At 38.1% G+C, this 14,111-nt stretch overlaps 2 protein-coding genes across 5 annotated transcripts in view; both read right to left on the bottom strand.

The window, feature by feature from the left end:
* fam13b (family with sequence similarity 13 member B) overlaps positions 1-1,873 on the bottom strand; it is a 44,676-nt gene extending 42,803 nt beyond the window's left edge. For all 4 annotated transcript variants that reach the window (XM_053505654.1, XM_053505655.1, XM_053505658.1 and 1 more), the window contains exon 1: positions 1,660-1,873. The gene's annotated coding sequence lies outside the window, so the exon portion shown is untranslated. The remainder of the gene's footprint in view (positions 1-1,659) is intronic.
* Positions 1,874-5,862: 3,989 nt separating this feature from the next.
* On the bottom strand, positions 5,863-12,225 carry cxcl14 (chemokine (C-X-C motif) ligand 14). Its single transcript, XM_053505174.1, has 4 exons — positions 11,914-12,225; positions 10,064-10,169; positions 8,017-8,130; positions 5,863-7,191 (listed from the first exon to the last, which is right to left on the bottom strand). The coding sequence occupies exons 1-4, from the start codon at positions 11,975-11,977 to the stop codon at positions 7,176-7,178; spliced, it is 300 nt and encodes a 99-aa protein (XP_053361149.1). The 5' UTR covers positions 11,978-12,225; the 3' UTR covers positions 5,863-7,175.
* Positions 12,226-14,111: the final 1,886 nt, after the last annotated feature.

Genomic DNA, 14,111 nt, shown 5'->3' with positions numbered 1-14,111 from the left:
AACATTATTGCGATACCTACATGTTCAATTTGATTTGCATTACAATTTTGTAGGTAATGATTTTACAAATAACCCAAATTGATGTTGAGGTTTTTTTAGATTTCTGTACAACTCTAAATAAACTTGGCAGAATGCTGTGCTGCATGCCAATGTGTAAGTAGTTTTAAAGCATGACACTAGTAGGATTATACAGGAAGTGTGACATTTTACTCCTACAAATGCACATATATGCAATAAAATTGTATTGCATAAAAAAATCGATTTGAGTCAGTGTGGTGATACATGAATTGCCACAAAACACAAAACATGACAGAGTAGATTTTCTCCCCCATCTCTAGTTGATAGCGATGAAATACAAAAGACACAAATAAGCAGTAAGTAAAGATGGAAACACTTTTTGATGCTGTGATCACATGATTGTTCACACATTTGGTATAAATTTGCACAAATTTGCAAACATTAATACTTCCTGGTTTTTGTGCAAGCAAATGCACATTTCAAAAGAAAAATACGAGTTAAAAAAAAGCCTGCGTTGTGGTTATTTTTACAGTGGCAAAAATCATTGTGTGTGGGTCTTTTTCATGTATACACAAACATTTTAAAAAAGTGCGTTTTACAGGTCAGAGAAAGCGTTATTTCCTTCTAATTTCACTGTACTATACTTGGTATAATAAAAATAAAGAATCCTAAACAATCCTAAACAATGTAAGGATTCTTTATTTTTATTTTTTTTTTATTTACAGGTAAAACGTGAAACAAAAAGTTTGAGAGCCAAACGTTTAGGATTTTAAACGTTTAGCATGAAGAAGTCTCAAATAGGAAATGTCTGTGGAGCAAACACACTTTACCAAAACGAAACGTAACGAAGCTTAATAAAAAAGGAAACTGATGAAGAAACAGAATCTAATCTCCATGTTAACATCTCTATAATCCACATCTATACAATGCCTATGACTATTGCAAAGAGACAACATCTTTAATATCGAGATATTTAACATTTGCTAAATAACACGGAAGCGGCTTTGACAGGTTCATTTTCATGAGCTCATGATCACTAGTAGTAACTCAGCTCGCTGAATCTGACAGGTCAGGATGAGTAGGCAGATAACACAAAGCGTTCAGCAGATACAACACATTGTTTTACATTAATAAATCATTTAGGTCAGTTTAATTAACATCGGGCTAGCTAAACGATTTTACATTTCAAGCAAGCGGAGGTAAACACACTCAAAGCTAACGTAACAAAAATCCTTCTTCGGGTTTGTTCCGATAGCTAACTCGAAAAGAAAAAAGCCGTATGTAATGTGTGTAAAACAAATAATCAAAACATAATTACGGTAGGAAATAACGATATAACGCCCTTCTCAGAGAGCAGTCTGTCTGACTAACGCTAGCCCTGCCTGTGATGAGCACTGGAATGTCAGTGCAGATAGCAGAAACAAAGGAGCAGTTTTAAATAACGATAATATCCCAGTAAACCATTTTAAACACTACACATATGAGGAAAAAATAACTACAGCGGTTTAAAATATAACAATACAAGCAAGAGATGAAATTACGGAAGCTTGGAAAGGTCGCAAGCTAGCGAGCTAACAGTAAGACGGTAGGGCAGCTAGCAATAGCTCGAAGCTAAGTGTATCGAGAAAACTGAGAGCTTACCAGGTCAAATCCGACGACAACCGAGAGCAACAAATTGCTTTTTGCAATTTGTTGTCCCGCAGGGCTCCTTTATACACCGCAGAGCGAGAGAAAAGCTAGCTAAGATACCCAAATAACATTCTCAGCTCTTCTAGCTCATTCCTTGTTCGTTTAAAATGGAGAGAAAAAGCTTGAGGGTCGTCGCGACTTCGTTTACAGTTCTGCCCAAAGCCAAAACACCCACAACGGACACTGAGAGAGAGAGAGAGAGAGAGAGAGAGACATGCCAAAATCCCGGCCCCGCCTCTCATTCTGCGCATGCGCACTCAATTCCCCATCCTTCAGCATCCACTGCATGATAACTTCACAGTTTCTAGAAATTTCGGTTTCTGAAAGCCGTACTTCTCACATACAATTCGGTTCCGTGAAAAAGTATTTGCCCCTTCCTGATTTTTTTCGCATATTTGTCGTACTTAACGCTTATTTTTTGTTAAACCCGTTTCAAATTATTTGTAAAACATTAGCTATTAGGTGAACAACAAAATGGGATGATAATCATTGTTCTTCGAGCATTATTGTGTTAAGTTAAGTCCTGGGTCAAATTTGACTATTTGACTAACACGAAACATGATTTCATTTATTACCTGCCCCAATGTGAAAAAGTAATTTTCCTTCACAGCCATGTGAAAGACTCATTGCTATTTATTGCAAAGACTTGATTCCATTCATCCATCCATCTGTCAATCCATCTAGGAACCTTGACCAATGGTGACCATTGTATTTATTCCCATTTTTTACGTCCATGTAAGAACCTCTGGTCAACATTCACAAACTACCCATAGGAAATCCACCAAGCACTGGTAGAACATGCAGAATAACACGTACGTCATAAGTCTCCTGGAATATGCCTCATAAGTGGAACATAAGTCTCCTGGAATATGCCTCAGCCCCCCCCCCCATTCCAAAGTGGTATACAAGATAAATAAATCGATTCTGAGTTGACTTTTTCTGTTGTTCAATACTCCTTCACTGATATGCCAACTTTACATCTTTAACAGCCAGATTTTTGTTTTTAAGCCATAGTTGTGACTGATGCAGCATTAAGTTGGTCTTTTAGTGACTCATCAGCCCTTCTGCTTAAACACATCATCACATTAAAATTATAATAGAAGATTTTAATCTTTTAACAGCAAAATCTTACTAGATATCCCTTATGTCAGCATTTACATTTACATTACATTTATGGCGTTTGGCAGATGGTCTTGTAGAGTATACATACTTCTACTGGTTGACTACGGAATTGATTAAGGGTACCATCAGTCAAGAGGTAGGGGTCTTTTAGGAGTTTCCTACCACATTATTTAAGGAAACTGTAGTTCGTAAGTTGTCATTTGCTTGGTGCCAGTCGTTTGGGCGTCTAGAGCAGCGCTAAAGGATCGGTGAGAGAGCGCAGTGCCCTGCAAGATGTGATACAGTACGTGCTTTGAGGAAAGTGGGGGCTGTCCCTCTTTTGACTTTGTAGGCAAGCATCTAACTCTGATGTGCACAGCTACAGGAAGCCAATGGAGGGGGTAAAGTAATGGGGCTAGTGTGGGATTGTTAAACTTTTTTTCTCCTATTAAGCACCTTTAGAACTACTCTATCAATCTAACCTTGTGACATTACAATATTACAATGACAGAGGAATAACATGCCTACAGTACCAACTAATAGATTGGCACCAAATCAACTACATACATGACAAATATATATAGACATGTGTAGTAAGTTAAGTATTTATTTGTCACATATATATTACTGTAAGGTCACTTGTTAGGCCATGACACCGGAACCACTCCCATGATTAAGGGCTTTGCTCAAGGGGCCAACAGCAACAACTTATTGGAGCTGGGGCCTGAACTGATGACCATCTGATTAGTAACTCAAAGCTTTAACACATTGAGCGACCACTGCCCTCTAAAATACTGTATATACTGTGGCATTGCACCTCCAGCGTAGAAGTTTTTAATTCCTGGGCACAGGGTGTGTGCATGCACGCACGTCCTATGATGGACCAGAATCTTGTCTAAGGGATGCTCTGCCTCAAGTTCCCTGGGTTAGGTTCTAGGCCTACTGTACAGGATAAATAGTATAGTGAGTGAGTTAGTGTGTAAGTACTGTAAGTGTTCACTGTCTGGTAACCAATTTCTCTCAAAAAAAGGCAACATTCTTTTTGTAGCATCCTTACATGCTTTGAAATCACACACTTACTGTTTATTTATTGCTATTTTCAAAAGAATGCATGTCTTGTGTGTAGAACTTAAAGTTAACAATGTGAAACATTTTAAAGATGTCTTCAATAGTCTGGTGCATGAAGCTGAAACTCAAAGAGGAGGTGTGCAGCAATTATGACTCTATGGCCTTACATTATGATAGGCATTAATGGCACAGTGGTAGGTTTGTTGGCTGCCATGCAGAAGACCTGGGTTCGATTCCCACCCAATGTCCAAACCCCAGCCACTGGATGCAGTGCTGATCCCAAGCCCGGATGAAATGGAAGGGGTGCATCAGAAAGGTCATCCGGAGTAAAACCTGTGCCAAGTTATTCATGATCAGCTGTCGTGACTCCTCGACGGGAGCAGTCAAAAATCCAACAACAGCATTACATTACGATACATATACTTACCAGGTTACAACTACAGTACACACAGACTACTCTTCTACTGGCCTGCAGTTTCACAGGTTTACCACCGGGCTATCAGATCCATCTTATCAGCTTTGTATCTTTATGGGCTGATTTTGCACTAGAATTTACATCAGAAGCAAGAAAACACAAACAGGATATGACCTTCAGGATGTGGGATTGACACTTCTGATGAAGTTAAAAACTGTTATACAATTATAGATCTTGTTTTTAATATATCTACAAAGAACTAATCATTAATAGTGAATCATCTAACATAAGGGAATATGCCAGTTCTTAGCAAGACCATAGAGGCTCATTAGGTACTAGTGTGACCTTGAGCTAAGCTGAACTACAGCTCCACCCTATGTTGAATAGTAGGTAGTGCATACAAACTGCCTTGTTCCTTATTCTTTTTTTTACTCACCAAAAATCCAGCATGACAAAATTAATATACCTGGTTTGGTCAAACACATGTGTAAAATAGTTTGACATTTGGAGTCCTAAAATCACTTTTTTTTTTATTCATCTGAGACTTTAGAATCAAACATCAGAAATGTATTATCCATGCACTGCATTACTGCCACCTGCTGTTTACTCATAATTCCTGTTCAGGATTGCAATTAATCTGGGACGACTGGGCACATGGTGGGAGTAGATCCTGGATAACATGCCAGTCAATCCCAGGGATCCATGCACACACACTCACTCACACACTCAGCTCATCTGTATGTTTTAAGATAGGAAATCTGGAGAACCCAATCCTACTGGCTGCATAATCGTGCCACCCTGATATCAAATATACATTGCCTGGCAAAAAAAGGTCACACACTCTAATATTTCACTGGACTGCTTTTTGTTTTGATTACAGCACACATTCACTGTGCATCGTTTCAGTAAGCTAATGGAATGTCACGACATTTAATTCCAGACAGTGTTGCATTCATTTTTCTTCAAAATCTTGTATCGATTTGATTAACACATCACTGATGAGTGTTTTTGTTTTGTTTTTTAAAGCTACACAGCTGTTTAGTCCCAATCCCTTGATTTCTATTTACATTGTGCAAGTGAAAATGCTCTTACTTTATTAAACATAGATGTGGCTTTTATTTATTGATTTAATTATTTATTTTAAGGAGACAAAAAAACTATCACATTTCTTCTTGCAGTTAACGGTTTACTTCTATCCATTAAGGTATTAATAATTAAATAATTAATTAATTATATACAATATTTAAAACATATATTATACAATTCTATATATTATATTATTGTTATATTAATTAATAATTTGTTTTCATTTCTTGATGCAGGCCGATAATTTAAAGTAGCATCTTTGCCACGACCACAGGATATGTCTTCTAACATGGTTGTTTAAGAAATTAGAAGCCACTCACTGCATCAGTTACGGTTAAATAACTTGTTACCAGCTGACACACATTAATAACGTATTAATAAAACTATTCAAATAGAAGGGTCTTACCTATTTTTTTAGTTAAATCCAGGATGTGACTTTTTTTGTCATGAGTAGAATAAGCAGTTCACACTGAGTCAGATTCAGAGTCATTTAAATAGATTTATTGCTCTGCTTGTACATTACACTCCTAGGAATGCAACAGAAGCAGTGTTTGGTGGGTAAACCCAAACACAAAGGCTGAAATATTTCTGTTATTGTATATTTAAATAGTAAAACAGCTTTATAATACAACATATCACTCTACTATGAAATTCTAAACAAATCACCTAGGCCAAATGTTCAGTATTTACAAGATACACACTTCTCATACATTTGATTTACATGACTTTGCATTCAGTGAAAATAAAGTACCAGACCTGTTATACTAAATAAGCCTGAGTAATAACAAATGTATAGAAGAGGTCCAAGTGGACTATGGAATGGTGGAGGAAATGGTACAATGGGCCAGGATTGAATACAAAGGTTTTGGTAAACAAACTGACTTACTGTAGGCCTTAATAAAAATTCACATACTCTTTTTTCATAAAACCTGTGTATGGAGAAAATGAAGTGGTTTTATACGCCTTAGCTATTATATGTACACTATATGAGGTTTTTAATAAATCTATATTGTAGGTAACTGTGTAGAAAGATAAGGGAACGTTTTAGCAAATCTGCCTGGATGAGCACACTCTTGGCAGTCTTATGTGGAAATATTTGCTTTGCTCACAATTTGACCTGCTGTATGGTGGTATGGCACACAGTAAACAGATACAAGCTATTTATTTACATACATTTTCTTTTTAAATATGGTTGTGCTCTATATCACCACGTATGAAACTAGATTTACTGCAATATGAAAATAACATATGGTTTGTATTCACGTATAGACAAAGACTGGGAAGATGGAAAAACCCCTTTAGATCTTTAGATGTTTTCTAATTCATCTGGATAGCACACTACTGTACAATATTGTATGGCTTCTCTCAGGGAGTTAAATAACAAATGTGGCAGAACCCTTTTACACGCCACAAGACAATAAATCAGACCAAAATAAACGAGAAGCTGACATCATGAGATGAAAAACATTTCACCTAAAAAAAATAGTGATTACTCGCCTCTAAATTTTACTCACGACTTTCCTACAGTCTTTTTTTTTTTTTTTTTTTTGAAGTCTAACACTTGGAATAAATACATAGTGCTCAATTTCGACCACAATTACATTTGAAAAGTGAGTAAGATTTTTTTGTACAATTGTTCTTTTAGACATTGTTCCTGAAGAAAGGTCTTGTGCTTGGTAAGCTTGTCTGAACAAATGCATCATGATTCTTGGAAAACTGGTCCTTTGTTGATCCACAGATGCACTGGTGGTTTTGTACATTCCACAGAATTGTTATCCTTTGTATATTTTCCAGCATTTTAGGCCTCGTACACCCTGTAAAACAAATGCAATAAAAACAAATTGATCTCAGCAAAAATTGCAGCCATCACAGACAATTTATTAAAGCTTTTAGTTACTCCACTTTCTAGTGCCTCTAAGTATGGGCCAAAATGTTTAGAACAAGATATTTGTCGTTTTGTTAATTATTAGTACACATATAAATACAAAGTGGACATTAAGAGATAATTTATGCTTCCTCTGAGACATATGAAGCCTGTCATCAAAATTACTGATAAAAAAACCATCCATCCATCCATCTAAAAAACGCGAAGTCCAACTAGGGACCGTGGAGGCCAATAGTGACTTATTCCTATTTTCACAATTGTTGTAGGACCTCTGGTCAACATTCACACACTAAAGGCAATTTGGAAGCATCAATCAAAACTTGCATGTCTTTGGACTGCGGGAGGAAACTGGAGTACCCAGAGAAATTACACCAAGCACAGGGAGAACATGCAAACTTCATGCACCCGGACGCTGGAGGTACACAGCAACAGTGCTAACCACTACACCACCGTGCCGCCACTGGTAAAACAGTTATAGGAGAAATGTTGATGATTGGTCAGTGTCTCTGTGATTGACAAGGGAAAGAGAGTATAAGAGTATCCTTCTATATAGAGAGCACGGCCAATTTTGCTCCCTTGGATCATGGCCACAGAACCTGTGCTTTGTTATTACTTAATCACACTGTGTTTATACGGTGTTTCTGGTTTGTGTTCTTTGCCATGAAGTATCTCGGTTTGACTTATTACTTTGGAGTTTGTACCGCATACTGATTCAGTCAAAATCTAGCACTTGAAAGAAAAGTGGAAAATTTACCTGTGCTTGTCCTTCATGATCTTAAACCACTTGACCAGGTTCCTGGTGCTCTGTAGTCTGGGGTGCAGGCAGTACTCCTGACCTTTGAAACGGGACACATTCTCCATGGTGACGCTAAGCAACAGGGAGAGAAAGAAGAAAAATAGAGCATGGGGAATAGGGTTAAAGGAAAACAGATATGTATAGTGTCATAATCTGCAAACAGAAGTCTATTTATAGACATATATTTTATCCCTTAAAATTATGTTTTTTTTATAGCCTGTGTCTGGTTTTGTCCTGTAATTAAGAAGTGTGAGATTGTTATGACATACAGTAATAACACATTAATAGCATTGTAAATTTGCTAAAGGGTGATTGAGTGTAATTCAATCTACCTTTGTCCTCTAAGTAGTGCCAACTACTTTGTCCTCACAGTGCTCCTCTTAACATTTGCTAGGTAACCGAAAATGAAATCCGAATTGCAAAGAACACACTCTTGCACCAGGGTAACTAGTCATAACAATCATGCAAACCAATAATTAATTATAGAAAGTGATGGAATATCCCTAATAAAGAGTTGCTCAATAGTATAATTTTTATTTGCTACTTAATCATTCAGTACCGTAACCAGTAGAGCCTTCTCTCAACACCTAACTCTTGACTACATTTGGAGAACACAGAGTAAGAATTAAAATGGGGCTTTGGAGGCTTGCAGAATGCTAAACTGTGAGAGCGTGTCCTGCTGCCAGACACTGGGAAAGAAAGCGGGAGAGGAGAGGGAGTCTTTCTGCACTCAGCAAGATTGTTTTTTTTTGTTTGTGTTTTTTTTTACTCAGACTAGGACCCACAATTTCATACAAATAGACCTTTTGTTGCACAAGCACACTGAGGTCCTCTGGCACTGAGACTAGAAAAGGTAATACAGAAGTTTGTCAGTTTCCATTTTAAAATACAGATGCCTTATACCAGAATGCTGAGAATCATGAATGAATTGTAAGTGCTACAGATTTTGTAATAATTAAACCTGGTTACAATGTTCTTTTCTTAGTTTCGTCAACTAGTTTCGGAACTTTTGAAACACACAGGGCTAAAAGCTTAAAAAATGCTGCACAATGCAATAATTTTTGGCAATCGTATTGTTTTTTATGTCATTCACTATGCAAATAAATACTGATAGATTTAGCCTTATCATGGGTATGTTCTGATATGGTCTTGCTATCTGGTATGACCCAAATGAGCATGGGTTCCCTTTTGAGTTTGGCTCCTCTAACTTTCTTCCTCACGTTATCTCAGGAAGCTTTTCCTTGCTATTGTCCCCAGGGACTAAATTTTTTTTTTTGTTACATACAGAATATTTCATGTTTTATTCGTGTAATAAAATACTTAATGACTATGCCCTTTGTTAAACATGCCATACATATGAAACTGAACTGAATTGAATTATGGTTCAGAACGCCTTATATGTACAGCAGGTGGCAGCAGTGCTCACATTTTTCTTAAAGATGAGTTTTTCCACAGCTGATATCCTTCTATGTACATCTAGGCTTTAAACCGCAACACAGTGTAAACATGAGCATAAACAGGCTGAGCAGCATACTGGCCTGTGTACACAAGTGAATGTTGCTAGCTGTTACTCCACAGAACTGCAATTAGTCTATTTTTACCCAACACTACTTGGCCGAATCGCATAAGAGCCTCAAAAATACTCTAATTTATTTTTCGTTTGTGTTTCACAGCTTACACTTGAAGCAAAAGGCACTATGATCTAAAAAAAAGTTAAACTTATTACTTAAATTGAATAAAAACGTGTGCAATAAGAAAAAGCCCAAATAAGTTCACACTGATAATGGGAATTAAATAAGAGATGAGGTGCCATTTGGAGTCCCATTGATTCTAACGTAACACAATGTCAATAATAAATGAGAAGTAAGCAGCTCCCCCGCAAAGGCTTCCCAGCTATCAGTGATGGACATGACCATCAGGTTACCATCTACAGGAAACACACCTTCGTTCTCTTTACACAGTGGTTATTTCCTTACTTTTACTGTTTTCCCAGTTTTGAACTTACAATATCATCTTCTCCTGGCAGAAAGGATGTTTAGGCTTGATTTCAAGTTTTTGCACGTCCTTGTATCGTATCTTGGGGCCTTTCCTGGTGCATCTGCATTTGTATGCTGCAAGAAGGAAGAAAAAAAAAAAAAAGCGGTTTAAATATAAAATGGTTACAAAAGGACTTCAGAAATTAGTGTATTTTTCCTGACTTAATATAATTCAGAACACATTGTCAAATGCAATATTACTTGACCCTACATTTAGGCACCAAACTATAGATCTCCATACTTCTAAACCAATAAAAATCAAGAAGACATGTTTGTCACTTTAATGTGTACAGTTTATTGTACCTTGATACCTTTAAAATTTAAGGAGATAAGGATCACTATTTTATGTTGGACCACATAATGTTTCTTTGAAAAAAAAAAACGTACGAAAGGCGAAAGATACGCAGTCTTAATAGTACCAATTGCAACATGGTTGATTTAATAATGAGAGTGCATTCCTTGCCTGAAAAGTACCCACTAATGTATCCTGTTGTCTGTTTGGCAAACCGTGAAACTGTCATCTGGTTGTTTCCACACGTTCCATCACACCGAGGCCGAGTGTTTAGATTGCTGGCCTTAAAAAGAAGTGTGACCTATATCTTTCTTCTTCATCAATCTTCTCCAGTTCCACTTAGCGTCCTCCCGGGCCAGGGGCCAAAACTAACTCATCCAATACAAAGAGCCACTATACACAAGTGCTGTGCCAACTTCGCTCGAAGAATTGTTTTTACTCCGAGCATGAAAAACAATCTAGGTCTGAGAGTCCTGATGCTATAACTTTATGTTGCATAATAACTAGGACTGTGATCTTATAACACACTCAACATGCATGATTTCACACAGGAGGAAAGAATCAAAGCAAGTGACCTTCATGCATTATATCCGAAAGGGACCAGTATGCCTGCTGTGATGCACTATCCGACCCTCAATGGTAGACCTTTTTTTCCCATATCTTTTTACTAACAAAAGTGAAGTAAGTAAATCTTTCTAGCAATCACACACACACAAATCTGCCTAATGTCAGCATGTGGGTCCCTTAAGACGGATTTTATACCTTTCTGGAAATGTTCTGTTTTAGTTATCAAGGTCAGCGCTGTTCTCGAATGTTCACAGAACTTTAAAACTACCTTGCAGGATACCACCGAGTTACTGAGAAGTGTGTTATATAAAGGTCACTACAACATCAATCCTTCACAAGCTTCCCGAAATGTTCAAATTATTAAAGGATCCGAAAGAACATTAGAAAAAACGTCCTCCGAACCATTGCAGCTTTTATGTTAAAATTTGATATTCTTTGAATAAATCGAAGCTTGCGGTACCATGCAGAGTGTTCCTTCTCCCAGAGGGTTCTACATCACAACGTTCCTGATTATTGAGCGAAATGTTCTCCGGACCATCACAAGGTTATTTAAAAGTCATGGGACGTTTCTCGGAACAGTAATGCACAACAAGAAAACAAATGTCATATTTCTGTAATAAAAAAGTTTCCTAGAAATAAATCTTAAAGGTCTGTTAATTCATTCTAGAATGTTGTGGGAATGAACAACCAAACGTTTCCAGAACGTTCTAGAACTAGAACTCTTCACCAGAGAAGCTGATAAAAGGCAAACAGAATTTGTCCTAAAAATTTGTTCAACTGTAGACCTGAAATCATTGAAAGGTAGACATGATGTACGAGTGCAAGTGTAAGTGCATACTGTAGGTACAAAACGTACTCCAGTGACAGAACACATTACAGTTTTTTTTTATTAAAGATGTCACATTTTTTAATTATTTTTTTTATTATTCTACAGGAATATCAGGACATGACCAAGCTTACCTTCTGTGCTCAGTGAACAAACTGCGATGAGCAGCAGCAGTAAGGCGGCCGTGCAGCGCTTCATCCCAGCGCAGGTTCAGGAGCTCCGGCTCTCTCTCTCTCTCTCTTCACCAAACCTCACGCGCTCTTAACCGTTAAGATCCTGTCCCTCAGAAGTCACAAGTCACTCTCTCCTGACATGAACGTGTACGTGTAAAAAAAAAAGGCGCTCTAGTTTGTCCTCTTTGTGTGTCTCAAGGGATGACAGCAGTGAGCAGGTTGAAGTCACTCCACACATACACACACACACACACAAACATACAAATAACACTCTCTCTCTCTCTCTCTCTCTCTATACTGATCTGACCGAGCGCGCGCGCAGCCGGCTTTTAAAAAGCTCGCTCGCGCCTCATTATTATGCACAGCTAAGGAGACGATTTGGGTTTAGTGTGTGTGTGCGCGCGCGCGCGCGCCCGTGTTTTTCAGCAATGACAAAGAAAGCAATCAAATTTAATTGTAAAGGTTTGTTGAAAAAACTTTAGACAATTAGATGAGATTTTACGCCTTTTGTTTTCTTGGATTTATTTCATTCAAGTGTAACTCAAACAAGATTATGCACGCTTGTGGTTTGACACTGTGAGCTACAGCCTAGAGTCTGTTTAGATTAATGCATGGGATGGACACTAGAAAAAACTGATAATGATAGCACATGGCAAATATTTTAGTTTTTTGTTCAATCCTCATTTTAAAAATAAATCGTATATACGAAATATATGACAAAATGGTGAAAAGATCAACCACTTGTTGCCATATGCCTGAACTTCAAGTAACATGCACCGATCAGCTATACCATTATGACCACCTGCCTAATATTGAGTACCCTTTTGCCACCATAACAGTGATGCACTGTGTGTTCTGTCACCTTTCTATCACACCCAGCATTAACCTGGTTCATTAATTTGATCTACACTAGCGCTTCTATTGGATCGGACTACACGGGCCAGCCATTATTCCCCAAGTGCATCAGTAAGCCTTGGCCACCCTGTCACCAGTTCACCAGTTTTCCTGACTTGGAACACTTTTGGTATGTCCTGAAAACTGCAGACCAGGAACATCCCACAAGACCTACAGTTTTGGACTTTCTCTGACCCAGTCCAATATCCATCACAATTTCCCCCTTGTCAAAGTCAAAATCCTTGCCTGTATTTTCTGCTTCCAACACATCAGCCTCAGAAACAAAAGGTTCACTTGCTGCCTAATATATCCCACCTACTTCCAGCCACCACTGACACGAGTTATTGTAACTGTAGCTATTGTGACAAGGGACAAATTGTGACAGCTAGACGACTGGGTCAGAGCAACTCCAAAACTGCACTCTTGTGGGATGTTTTCAGTCTGAAGTAGTCAGGACATACCAAAAGTGATCCAAGGAAGGAAAACCGGTGAACCAGTGACTGGGTCATGGGTAGCCAAGTCTCACTCATGCACATGGGGAGCGAAGTCTAGCCCATGTAGTCTGATCCAATATAAGAGCTACTGTAGCTCTAATTTGTAAAAATGTCCATAGAAAGGTCTGAACATGGAAGTCATTGCTGCTTTGGTAGAAAAAGAGAGGACCTACCAAAAAAAAAAAAACGGTGGTCGTGATGTTATGGTTGATCATTGTAAATACAGCCTCATGAGTAGGGACGAAGCACAGAACTCTGGGCTGTATATATAAGCAGTCTCACTGGGCCCCTTCCTTTCTTGATTCATATCTTTCACTTTTTATTCCAGGCATGCAAGGGCCCTCTGGCCATTGGGGTCCGGGGTAGTAAGTCCCACTTCTCCCCCACTACAACTTCCCTGCTCATGACACTCAACTGCTCTCATGTGGAGACGCTACAATTTCCAACTACATTGTGTGTATATATCTGAAAAATCCTCATATGATGACTGTTGAGTATTACATATTTATTTATGTTTGAAGGCATTAACAAAGTTCAATAGATCTCAGTGCTAATAAACAGAAACATTGGAGTTTTATTGTTCCTCTGATTGGGCAGGGGTAGATCAGTGGGTAACGCTTTGGTCCACTGATCGGAATGTCCCAGGTTTAAACCCAAGCACCACCAAGTTGGCCCTGTTCGGCCCTTGAGCAAAGCTCTTTACCCTGCTCAGGTATCTGAGAGATATTTAGTCAGATTAAATGTCAGTCACTGGTTAATTGTGTTTGTCCA

This window comes from Clarias gariepinus, chromosome 10, assembly GCF_024256425.1.
Source record: "Clarias gariepinus isolate MV-2021 ecotype Netherlands chromosome 10, CGAR_prim_01v2, whole genome shotgun sequence".
Lineage (NCBI taxonomy): Eukaryota > Metazoa > Chordata > Actinopteri > Siluriformes > Clariidae > Clarias > Clarias gariepinus.
This window is presented reverse-complemented; position numbering and strand designations above follow the sequence as displayed.